The 13,077-nt window shown below is 42.5% G+C and overlaps 1 protein-coding gene across 1 annotated transcript; it reads right to left on the bottom strand.

Annotated features, from left to right (window-relative positions):
• Positions 1-457: 457 nt before the first annotated feature.
• LOC141114393 (E3 ubiquitin/ISG15 ligase TRIM25-like) lies at positions 458-2,353 on the bottom strand. The gene has a single exon (XM_073608041.1). The coding sequence runs from the start codon at positions 2,349-2,351 to the stop codon at positions 717-719; it is 1,635 nt and encodes a 544-aa protein (XP_073464142.1). The 5' UTR covers positions 2,352-2,353; the 3' UTR covers positions 458-716.
• Between the last annotated feature and the right edge of the window lie 10,724 nt (positions 2,354-13,077).

Raw genomic sequence — 13,077 nt, forward strand, 5'->3', positions numbered from 1 at the left:
AATCACAATCCAGTGTGGGTATCACGTGGCCTGACCTAATGCACCACTGCGTTGGCAAGCTGACGAGTTTCGGGGGGATGCACCCCCTTCATCAGCGCTGGCTCTGAGGAAGGGGGTGCATCCCCCGAAACACGTCAGCTTGCCAACGCAGTGGTGCGTCAAAAGTCAGACCACAATACACTGGATCATGATTTGGTGTATACCCCCGAAACACGTCCGCTTGCCAATGCAGTGGTGCCTCAGGCCAGGCCACGTGACACCCACACTGGATCGCGATTTGGCGTATTACTACGCCTATATATTTCCCATTTTTTTGGGAGTACGGATTGGGCTTTTTGTTCTTTAATTTTATATTTATTTTATATTATATTTTATACTCTTTGGTAATGCACTAGGAGTTTGAACCCTTCGGTGTGCTTTTTTTTCCAACAGACACTCTAACATCACTCTTTGCACCTCCCTGTCGGCTATATAAAAGATTAGAAAGGTAGAGGAGGTAAGAAAAGGTAAGGGGCGGAGGAGCTCGGCCAGCTTTTACCTCAATTTTTTTCAGGTTGGTCTTTATAAGAGCTTCATGAGCAGAGAAAAGGGGCAGGCTTAGGCTTTATTTTGTTAAAGATATAGTTACCCATTAGGAAATCTCTGCTTTGTTTAGTTATCTGCACATAGAATGCATAATCTGACAACAAATGGAAACCGATATCATCAGAACGCACCTAACTTCTGATTCTTAACCACTCATCCCATATGTAGAATGCAGGGTAGAGGGGCTCGGTGAAGGTGGAGGTGAAGGTGTATAAGGGTCTGACGGTATCCCCGAGCTCATAAAAGGATAAGGACCCGGCCTTATAATCCAGACAGATCACTATCCTCTGGGAAGAAAATTTGTCAGATAGCTGGATAGATTTACTATCATGCATCACGGAGTATTTCTTATTAGTTTTGCACAAACACCAAGACTTGTCATTGTTCCCGATGTAGGAGTGCTCCCCTTTCCTCTCTATACCGGCATAGGCCACCCCTATCATCCAACTTCCCATCTTACTGGTCTCCACCTCCCAGAAATGCTCCCCCGATGAAAAGCTCTTTGTGCTCAAGACCTGACAATCCTCAAACCTCTCCGGTGAATCTGGGTGTTCTTGGTTCTTCGAATAACACGCCCTTTTCAGGTCATCATCTATTTGGACAAATTTGGCAACTGTGTTGACATCCAACAATATGTCAAGAGCTTCTTCTATGTGGATCTCCTTCTTTAGGCGTGATACCATATTAGATAAACCTGAATGCAGAGTTAGTGAGATCAGATTCTTATCCAGATCACCAGCATTACAGAGAAAGTTACCGTCCTTCTTTGTGTCCTGATGTTCTAATTCCTCGGGATTAGGAAGGTCATTCATTTCCGACTCTTGTTCCTTTAGGACCGCCAGTGAATCTTTGGTGTTGCACAGTTCTTCAATGTACAACATCTTCTTGGATAGCTCACCCTTCTTGATTTCCAGCTGCTGGATCTTCTCAGAGATGGACAGTGATATCTGTTCTTCTTGCCTGCTAATCTCCGACAAGACCCTCTTCTCCAGATCATCCATCTGTTTTCTGAGGTCTCTCAAAAGGGTGGCGATCCTCTCGGTTTCACTGGTCAGTTTTCTCTGCACTTTTTTGTTGTGTCTCTGAAGGGTTTGGACTTCTCTCTCAGCCTGCTCCCTCTTTGAGGTCAGTTCCTCTAGAACGGTTCTCAGTTTCTTCTTTTTCTTCACAGATGCGTCATCCATTGGTTCCACCTTGTGTCCCCTATGTTCTCCAACCAAGCAACAGGTGACACAGATGCAGGTAGAGTCCTCAGTGCAGTAATACTCCAGGATTTTCTTGTGGTTGGGGCATTTTCTGTCTTCCAGGGACGTGGTTGGATCCACCAAGACATGTTCCGGTGACTTGCTGTGTTTTTTTAGGTGCTTGCCGCATAGAGAAGCTTCGCACAGCAGACAGGTCTTCAAAGCAGGAACAGGTGAGTCACAATATGTACAGAAGACCCCGGTCTCCTCCTGATCTGGCCGAGCGGTGAGAAAACACTCGGCGATGTTACGGAGGGTTATGTTTCTGTACAGAGCAGAACGATCCGGAATTTTTTCCCTGCAGTCCGGACAGGAATAGTTTCCGGTCACCTCCTGTTTATCCAGCACATGATCAATGCAGGTCCAGCAGAAGTTGTGTCCACATCTAAGGGTTACGGGATCCTTATAAACATCAAGACAGATGGAGCAGTTCAGTTCTTCTATGAGATCATTGGAATCCATTCTTGTAATAATGGGAGTAAGGATACAAGTGCAAGTTGAATCACTTCTAGAAAATGCCATATAACTCAGAGTTCAAAGGACCTGGTCCAGAATAGTTTAGGTTCTAAAGTGACGGTTGAAGCTGAACTCTAGGCAAATAAAAAAAAAAATAAAGATACAAGTTAATTCAGCTCTGTATTTATCATTACAACATTATGTGCTTTTTTTGTTCAATGGCGTAGTCAACATTTTGAGAAAAAATAAATAAAATTAACCACTTGGAGACCGGCCTTTTTCTGACACTTTTTGTTTGCAAATAAAAATACTTAGAAAACACTATCAAAACACACACACACATATATTATATATATATATATATATATATATATATATATATATATATATATATATATATATATATATATATATATATATATACACATACATATACACAGTATATATAAGATTTGGATGCCATTAAAGTTCATGTGTGTGTAAAGGCAGTAGACGTGCAATTTGTTTAGTCCCGAATTCGTTTTTTAACTAATTTCCGGATTTCCGAATTTTTACATCTCTGAAAATTCAGAAATTGGAAAATTGGAAATTTTGGAAATTCTAAAATCCGAAAATAAGAATGAAAATCTGAGAATTCAAAAGAATAAAAATCCGAATACCTGAAAATCTGAAATAATAACTATTAAATTATAGGTATTGGAATTTCCTTTAAAATTTGTCTGTTAGTGAACGTAACGAGTTTATCCGAAGTTACGAATTATCTGAAATAACGAATGCCGTATGTAAAAGAATGGAACATATCAATCTAATAATAATAATAAATAACAATAATAATAATAATAATAATAATAATAATACCTTTTTATCATTATTATTAATTTGTTCCAATTCCATTTGTTTAGATGCGGCATTCGTTATTTCGGATAATTCGTAACTTCACATAAATTCGTATTCGTTACGTTCACTAACAGCCAAATTTGAAAGGAAATTCCAACACCTATCATTTAATAGTTAGTTATTATTAGTTAGTTATTATATTGAATTTTACTGATTTTCTTTCTTTTTTTCGGATTTTCGAATTTCCGAATTTTTGAATTTTAGAATTTTCCAAAAAAAAGCAAAAAAAAAAAACAAAAAAACGAATGAAACAAAAACACACACATTTTTTGTCAGTGCACGTCTAAAAAGCAGCCGTCCCAATACTATTTGGTGGCAATGGGGCAACATCATATGACTATGTCCCAGAACCAGAGGAGATCCCGCCCACCATCATTCTACTATACGGCGGACGGGAGGAGGTTAAAGAGTCCACTGGCTCTGGTGAGACTTTCACACGTTCAAGGTGGCGGTACACGTCAGAAGTTGAAGCACCTGGTTAGCAGGATTCCTGCCACTATATTGCACTCAAGCTCGGACTTTCTTTCTTTGGACTGATATTTTTTTTTGTACCCTTGAAATCCTACGTTTCATTTATATTAGACACTTTTTTTTTCTCAGACCCACGGCTTTGTACCTACAGCCCTTGCCCCAGACGTGCAATGCACAGGCTCCTGCAGACCTCCAGCCCCAGGTCCATACGATGCTACAGACTTCTTGTTTTTAAAAAGTTTACCAGTGCGGGGAGGTCGCCGATTCTATGCTCCATTGTGGTCCACGTGCCGAGGTGGCAGATGGGACATGTAGTCTTCCATTCTCAGATCTCTGTGAATAGATGTGGCGATTCAGGTAAAGGGGAGAAAGGGAAGTTTGGGGGGGGCCATGGAAATGTTACCATATTTCATGTTACACCCATAGTAATATATGAAGCTGGAGTACCTGATGTGGCCATATATCAGTCCCTGTACAGCAGAGCTCAGAGTGGGAATGGGAGAAGCATCCCAAGGCATACCTTCAAACTTTGGACGTGGGAAAATAAGTGTGGCTAAACTACACTAAATAATGGGTGTGGCTTAAAGGTTAAAAGTGGTTGTAAACCCCAGACACGAAATCTGAACAAAGCATATCCCTCTATAGTGTGTACTTGTCTCAGTCCAGAGCACGAAGTGTCATTCAGTTTTCCATCAAGAGAAAAAAAGGTGACAGGAGAGGACACAGCCTGTGATTGACAGTCTCCGCTCTGTTACTGTGTGAAGGGGGGGGTGGGGGGGGAGGGTGTCCTTTCCCTCCAATCAGCTCTCAGAGTTCTCCTCACCGAGTGTAACTTCAGCTCCCCGCCCCCTGCTTTTCAGAGCTGAGAGATCCTGTAAAAAAACTCTGGACTTTGAACAGAGATGGAGAAGAGGAAGCAGCAGATAAACAGGTACAACTTACGTAGAAGGATTGTTTTTAATCTCCGTGTATCGCCTGAGGCCAGTCACTTCACTGGGGATATGGAAGGCTGGCCATACATTGTACAATTTTCTTATTCAATTTCCTTTAGGATTTACCTTTAAGTACTGCATGTAGTGCGAGGGCCGGCCTGATTGCACACAAACTGAAAGCGTTAAGGCTCAACCTCGTATTGTATGGCTTTTGGTGAATCTAAAAAAAAAAAAAAAAAAAAAAAAATTGTATAATGTATGGCCAGCTAAAGGGTTTACAACCACTTCACCTTCATACTGTATACACTGTACATAGTCTGCAGTCCTCGTATCCACAAATACTCCATAATTACTGTGCTAGGAGTGAGAGTCTCCCTTATATAAACCTAAAGGATCAATAAAACGAAATATACCCAGAGAACCAACACTTTGTCTGAGCCCAACTTACAGAAGAACTTTCATTGATTTGCAAACTGCAGAGCAACGAGCAACTGTTGATAAAAAAACAAAAAAAATAAAAAAATCTTAGATGAGGACTATGTAATACACAACATACTGTATAGAGTGCCGGGGTCAGGTCTCTGTAATGTATCAGCAGTCTGGACAATGCAATATACAACATAATGTACACTACAGAGTGCAGCAGAAATGTGTATGCATCATAGGGCCCTGTACATTGCTTGTCAGGAGGTATAGCAGAGGGGCAGGTGGTACAGCAGAGGGGCAGGAGGTATAGCAGAGGGGCAGGAGGTACAGCAGAGGGGCAGGAGGTACAGCAGAGGGGCAGGAGGTACAGCAGAGGGGCAGGAGGTACAGCAGAGGGGCAGGTGGTACAGCAGAGGGGCAGGTGGTACAGCAGAGGGGCAGAAGGTACAGCAGAGGGGCAAGAGGTAGAGAGGTAGGATATAGAGTAGAAGGTTAGAATGTAGACCAGGGGTCAGGGAATAGAGCAGAGCAGGGGGGGCAGGTGGTACAGCAGGGGGTCGGGAGGTACAGCAGAGGGTTGGAAGGTAGGACAGAGAGGCAGGGTAAAGAGAAGAAGGTCAGGAAGTAGAGTAGAACTGCACAGCAATGAGCAACTGTTGAGAAAAATACACTTTGGCCAGGAATATATACACAACACAGCGGATAAAGTGTAGGGGTCGGATCTAAGTAATGTACCAGCAGTCTGGGCAATGCAATGTACAACATAGCGTACAAAGGGCAGCAGTAACAAGTACTGTATATATCATACATTGCTTTGCCCCCTACATTGCTGGTCAGGAGGCTGAGCAGACCGGGTAGAATAACAAAGTATTGCAGATGGGGCAACTTGTAGGGCAGAGGGGAAGGTGGTAGAACAGTGGAAGAGGAGGGAAGACAGAGGTAGAGCAGAGGGATCTGTGCAGTATGGAGAAGTCCTACCCCTTAATAATTCGGCAGTAGTGCAGTCCTCTCTTTGCAGCTCCTGGCACCCAGAGCAAAGCATTCCTTCTGCAGGGCTGTACTCATAATCTCTGCCTTAGCGGTTCACAATTGACCAAACTCCCTCACCCTAATTGGACTGTGGTGGATGACCTCACACAGCGGGGTCAGGAGTGAGTATGGATAGGCTGTGTTCTCATGAATATGAAGGGTCTCAGTGATGTCACTGGTCTCTAGTGATTGGATAGGCTGTGTTCTCATGAATATGAAGGGTCTCAGTGATGTCACTGGTCTCTAGTGATTGGATAGGCTGTGTTCTCATGAATATGAAGGGTCTCAATGATGTCACTGGTCTCTAGTGATGGATAGGCTGTGTTCTTATGAATATGAAGGGTCTCAGTGATGTCACTGGTCTCTAGTGATGGATAGGCTGTGTTCTCATGAATATGAAGGGTCTCAATGATGTCACTGGTCTCTAGTGATTGGATAGGCTGTGTTCTCATGAATATGAAGGGTCTTGGTGATGTCACTGGTCTCTAGTGATTGGATAGGCTGTGTTCTCATGAATATGAAGGGTCTCGGTGATGTCACTGGTCTCTAGTGATTGGATAGGCTGTGTTCTCATGAATATGAAGGGTCTCGGTGATGTCACTGGTCTCTAGTGATTGGATAGGCTGTGTTCTCATGAATATGAAGGGTCTTGGTGATGTCACTGGTCTCTAGTGATTGGATAGGCTGTGTTCTCATGAATATGAAGGGTCTCGGTGATGTCACTGGTCTCTAGTGATGGATAGGCTGTGTTCTCATGAATATGAAGGGTCTCGGTGATGTCACTGGTCTCTAGTGATGGATAGGCTGTGTTCTCATGAATAAGTTCCCGCCAGTCCCTCTGCTTTCCTATTAAAAGCTGACCAAGCATGAGGGCACAGCGTGGTCAGTTCTCTAGAACTCAGCCTGCTCTGCTCCATTGATCAAACATGTGCTGACACCACCGCCCCCCACCCTCTGCATGGCCATTCCCTGGGAAGATCAGTGTTCTGCTGTGTCCCCTCCCCAAGATGCTTATGAATCTGAGAACAGAGACTATGTGATCATTTTTTTTTAAGTGTATTTATAATGTTTTTTTTATATCTATACACAAATGTTGTGTCTTTCATTTCTATATTCAACTGAATGGGGTGGTTTTTTTTACAAGGTGAAGGTTTACATGTACTATAATGGATATCAAGTGCATAAAATGTTACAGAAAATACTTTTTTACCAAATGCATTGATTGAGAATGGATTGGAAATGCAGGAAGATAATTTGTGCTTCTTAGGATTTAATTGCAGATCATTTAGGAATCTGAACTCTAGGGAGCCGCTGACACACATGAAGAAGATGAATGTAGATGTAGATGTAGACGTAGGTTTGCACTGACTTATAAATAAACCCGTGTATATATATATATATATATATATATATATATATATATATATATATATATATATATATATATATATATATATATATTTCAGATAAACCGGGAACAGATGTTTCTGGTGTTCTGATTTATTTTCCATTAACAGCTCATTCTCCAGCTGAAGTCACAGAAGATCGCATTAGTTCCAGCATTCTACCACTAGAGGTCGCCATCACCCAACACTATAGATGTCTACTGGAGATGCAATGGTTTTGGGTCACCAGTGAAGGTCAGCAAAGGGGAAATTAGAAGCAGATGAACACAAGTTACTACAGAAGGAACTTTGGTTTTCCATATGAGCACTCACGGGCAGTAACAAAATTGCAAGCCCTGTAAACCTCCGCTAACGCAAACGCCGCCTAGGCTGTTGCACATGTTGGTTGACACTGGGAAAGAGAGACCGGGTCTCTTTACTTGCAGCATTTTGCCTGTTGTTGCCCACGTCACACATATGTACAGCGGCAAAGGGGCAAACGCATCACTAGGCGGGCGATGTTTCCGTGCGGAGTGCGCGCTCCCAACCTAGAGGCCGAGATCAGGGTCACACATTCCGCCACTATGGTGGGGAAGGGGGGGCAAAATAGCAGGAAGGCGGCCCGCTGCAGAACATGGACGGGTCCTGCGACTTGCGGGTTTCTTGCGACTTTTGTGATTTAGCATTGCAGTCTATGGCAATGAAATTGCACCAAAGTCACAGAAAAGTAAACTGACCCACCAAGGTAGTAAAGGGCCCCAGGATCAGTGTGAAGGTCCCAAAAACAGATAGAAAGGACCAATGCAAAGGGTCCCAGCGGTCATGGGGGCCCTAAAGTTTCTAGTTACGCCTCTTGTCTCAGGCCCCACTAACGATCGGTAGTTGGCGGGGACCGGCTCCCAAACATGTGACCGTTGTGAGAGCCAATCGCCTCCCCCGGCATTCAGAACCTTTTTAAAAAAAAGGACCCCGGGGCAGGAAGGAAGGGCGGGGGCACCCTGCAAACCAGACCAGGTAGTTGTGCTCGTCAAGAACAATAAAAAAAAAACTTTCTGGAACTGTCGCTGCAGATATTTTTTTTACCAATGCTTTCTTCTCAGGGGGCTCAGTTTATAAAACGTTTCTCCGAAAAATTCATGCAAACTGGAAATGCAGCCAAATTTTGGCGGCTGAAACATATCGCCCGAAAATGGTTTTTTCAGCAATAAAAAGAAAAAAAGGTGCCAATAATGACGCTAAAAACACACGCAGTTTTACTGTGCTTTTTCATAGGTCGTGTGATTCAATATCCGCATCAAAAATGTAACACAGATGCGTTATTGATGCGTTTTCAATGCAGTTCAACAGGGAGGTGCGTTTTTGATACGTTTTCAACAGGGAGGTGCGTTTTTGATACGTTTTCAACAGGGAGGTGCGTTTTTGATACGTTTTCAACAGGGAGGTGCGTTTTTGATACGTTTTCAACAGGGAGGTGCGTTTTTGATACGTTTTCAACAGGGAGGTGCGTTTTTGATACGTTTTCAACAGGGAGGTGCGTTTTTGATACAATTTCTTTTTAACTGACCAAAAATTGCATTCAAGTGTAAATGTGAGTTCTGAGGTCTTTTTGACCCCCCAAATCTCACATTAAAGAGGACCTGTCATGCTTTTTTTTTTCTATTACAGGGGATGTTTACATTCCTTGTAATAGAAATAAAAGTGATCCAGAATTTTTTTTTTTTTAAAAGGGACAGTGTAAAAATAAAAAAAATATAAAAAAAAGAGAGAATTGCGCTAGGTGCGTAAATAGTGTAAAAAAATTATCAATATTAAAAAAAAAACGTAAAGGGCACAAAAGATATAAATAGAGAGAAAAGTGCAGCGCTGGACAAATACCACAAATGATGTGTGTGATATAACAATGAATCAATAACATACAAAAACAACTGATATCCAATAAATATTGATATTAGCATCAGATAAATGAAATAATGAAATCAGTTGATGGCGCAGATGAAAAGGTCACAAAAACATAAATAAATATAAAATATTTGTGAAAAAAAAGTTCATAAAAGTGAACTTTCACTTTATGAACTTTTTTTCACAAATATTTTATATTTATTTATGTTTTTGTGACCTTTTCATCTGCGCCATCAACTGATTTCATTATTTCATTTATCTGATGCTAATATCAATATTTATTGGATATCAGTTGTTTTTGTATGTTATTGATTCATTGTTATATCACACACATCATTTGTGGTATTTGTCCAGCGCTGCACTTTTCTCTCTAAAAATAAAAAATAAAATGTAAAATAAGAAAAAAAAAAAAAAAAAAGTAAAAAAGTTAAAGCACCCTGTCCTGCCACGCACGCGTGTAGAAGAGAACGCATACGTAAGTCACACCCGCATATGTAAAGGGTGTTCAAACCACACATGTGAGGTATCGCCAGAGAACGTTGGTGCGAGAGCAATAATTCTAACACTAGATCTCCTCTGTAACTCTAAACTGGTAACCTGTAGAAATGTTTAAACGTCGCCTATGGAGATTTCTAAGTGTCAAAGTTTGACGCCATCCCACGAGCGGGCGCAATTTTGAAGCGTGACATGTTGGGTATCTATTTACTCAGCGTAACATTGTCTTTCACAATTAAAAAAAAAAAAAAAAAAATTGGGCTAACTTTACTGGTTTCTTATTTTTTAATTAAAAAAAAAGTATATTTTTTCCAAATAAATTGTGTTTGTAAGACCGCTGCGCGAATACGGTGTAACAAAGTATTGCAACGACCGCCATTTTATTCTCTAGGGTGTCTGAAAATATATAATATGTTTGGGGGTTCTAGGCAATTTTCTAGTATGGAAAAAGTTTGGGACTTTAACTTGTAAACACCAAGTGTAAAAAAATAGGCCCGGTCCTTTAGTGGTTAAAAATTCAAATATAATACAATTTATATATATATATTTTATATTAAATCTTTTTTTTTTTTTTAACTGTAATTTTGGGTTTCGGTACCAAAATTTCCATTCGGTGCACCTCTACGAGCAAACTGATTGGAATGTCACCGTATGTTTTCCAATACATTAACTCCTGTATCATCAGCTCCATCTAGTGGCCAAAATAAGGTATATTTTCCTATTGGAGGTATTTCAGCATGTTGGCCACTAGATGGAGCTGAGGAGACAGGAGTTGGTCTATCTGAAAACATACAGTGAAATTGTGCTAGTTTCTGATGCTTAGACATGGTGGCTGCATTAGTTTTCTTTTTTTTTTTCCATTTTTTTTTTTGTTGTCCTTTATTTTTTACCTGGTGATCCTGCCAGTAACACATTTATTGTCCTAGGGCGACAACGCTCATGGAGAAGCTATGTGGGGGGGAGCACAGCGTTGTCACCCTAGGACAGGAAGTGTGTTAGAACAACAGAACACCTCCCTTTCTACTCACCTCTATAACATGGGGTTCTGTAGTCCTCAACTGATAAAAGTGCAGCACAGGAAGTTATTAGCTTATTAGATTTTTGGCAGGATCAGCAGATTTGTTTCACTTTTATAAACAGACCAAAGGGGACCAGTGATCAGATGTTTATTTTAGTGTATATATAGATTTTAGGCTTTTTTTTTTTATCTGCTTGGCAATGGCATTAAAATAAACGCTTTTGTACCGATTTCTCAAAGTGAGGTCCGTTGTGATTTGCATGGGGCAGGTTCTTATGCATGTCACAACATAAAGTGGGGTCTAAGGCTAGATTTACATTCATGTGCTGCCGGAATGTGTGCAAAATAATGCCCATTCTTGCAACGCACACAAAAAAACCCAAAAAAAAACAAAAAACGCACATCACTTTTGCTGGCATGCGGTGGTACCATTAAGTCTCAATGGCACCTGAATGCCCCTTGGTACTGAGCGCCACAAAATACCACGCATTTTAGTGAGGTGTGATTTTTTTTAAAGAAAGGGTCATGAAATGATGTGATTTTTGCACATAGTTTGGCTCATTGAAATGAATGGGCTGCCCTAAACATCATACATAAAATGGTGCAAAAACACATGCGCACCGTTACACCTGCATAGATGTGGAGGGAGCTTTCCTAAAAAGGGGCGAGCACCCCAACCTCCCCACCACCCCAGGTTGGCTGGTAAATCTTGTGTTTGTTTGTGATGTGGATGGAGCCTTAGCCCAGGTTCACAATTGTGCATGCGCACAAAGTCCCTGGCTCTTTTTTAAAACGTGCCGCACGGAACCGCATAATGCTCGAGCCCCATGCAGTTTCGTGTGCGCAAAAATGCACGCGGGTACGGGCGCATGGGGGTGCCATTAAGAAATGATGGCACCCTGCATCTCTGCTAAAGAGTAGCGCGCGCAATGATGCGCGCGTTCCTGGCGTTCACATATGTCACCTAGCCTTGGGGCCGATCACACACAGGAATGCAGTGCGGGAGAGCGGCGTTCCCATGTGGTTTCCCATACCGCAGTCAGATCACAACGCCTTTGCGATCTGCTGCAGGGGTTACTTCAAAGTGAATGACACCCCCAAACACAGGTCACAAATACACCGCACCGTGTAGCATACACTACTTTTGTTACATTGTGGTGCGATTTCAGCCCATTCAAAATGAAATCACATCGCACAGAAGCATTCCTGTGCGATTCACATGCAGTCCCTAGTGCCCATCAGTGTCACCTATCAGTGTTGCCTCATCAGTGCTGCCATCAGTGCCACCTATCAGACCCACCTACCAGTGCTGCCATCTGTGTCCTCCATTAGTGCCACCTACCAGTGCTGCCTCATCAATGCCACCTACCAGTGCCTCCTCATCAGTGTCACCTATTAGACCCACCTACCAGTGCCCATTAGTGCTACCTACCAGTGCCCATCAGTGCCACCTCATCAGTGTCACCTATCAGACCCACCTACCAGTGCCCATTAGTGCTGCCTACCAGTGCCCATTAGTGCTACCTACCAGTGCCCATCAGTGCCGCCTCATCAGTGTCACCTATCAGATCCGTCTACCAGTGCCCATCAGTGCCACCTCATCAGTGTCACCTATCAGACCCACCTACCAGTGCCCATCAATGCCGCCTCATCAGTGTCACCTATCAGACCCAGCTACCAGTGCCATCTATCAGTGTTGCCTACCAGTGCCTTCTATCAGACCCGCCTACCAGTGCCCATTAGTGCCGCCTCATCAGTGTCACCTATCAGATCCACTTACCAGTGCCCATCAGTGCCGCCTATCAGACCCACCTACCAGTGCCCATCAGTGCCACCTCATCAGTGTCACATATCAGACCCACCTACCAGTGCCCATCAGTGCCGAATCATCAGTGCCACCTATCAGACCCATCTACCAGTGCCCATCAGTGCCACCTATCAGTGCTGCCTACCAGTGCCTTCTATCAGACCCGCCTACCAGTGCCGCCTCATCAGTGTCACCTATCAGACCCGCCTACCAGTGCCCATCAGTGCCACCTCATCAGTGAAGGAGAAAAATGACCTGTTTGCAAAATTTTAACAAACTATGAAAAATGTTTTTTTTTTTTCCCCCCTTCAAAATTTGAGCTCTTTGTTTGTTTAGCCTCAGTGGTGATTAAATATATTATGTAGAACGTCCTGTGAGCCGCCACTAACAATAATAAACCAATAAATCCTCTTTGAATCAGCTGCAAAACTAC

This window comes from Aquarana catesbeiana, linkage group LG12 (assembly GCF_042186555.1).
Source record: "Aquarana catesbeiana isolate 2022-GZ linkage group LG12, ASM4218655v1, whole genome shotgun sequence".
NCBI lineage: Eukaryota > Metazoa > Chordata > Amphibia > Anura > Ranidae > Aquarana > Aquarana catesbeiana.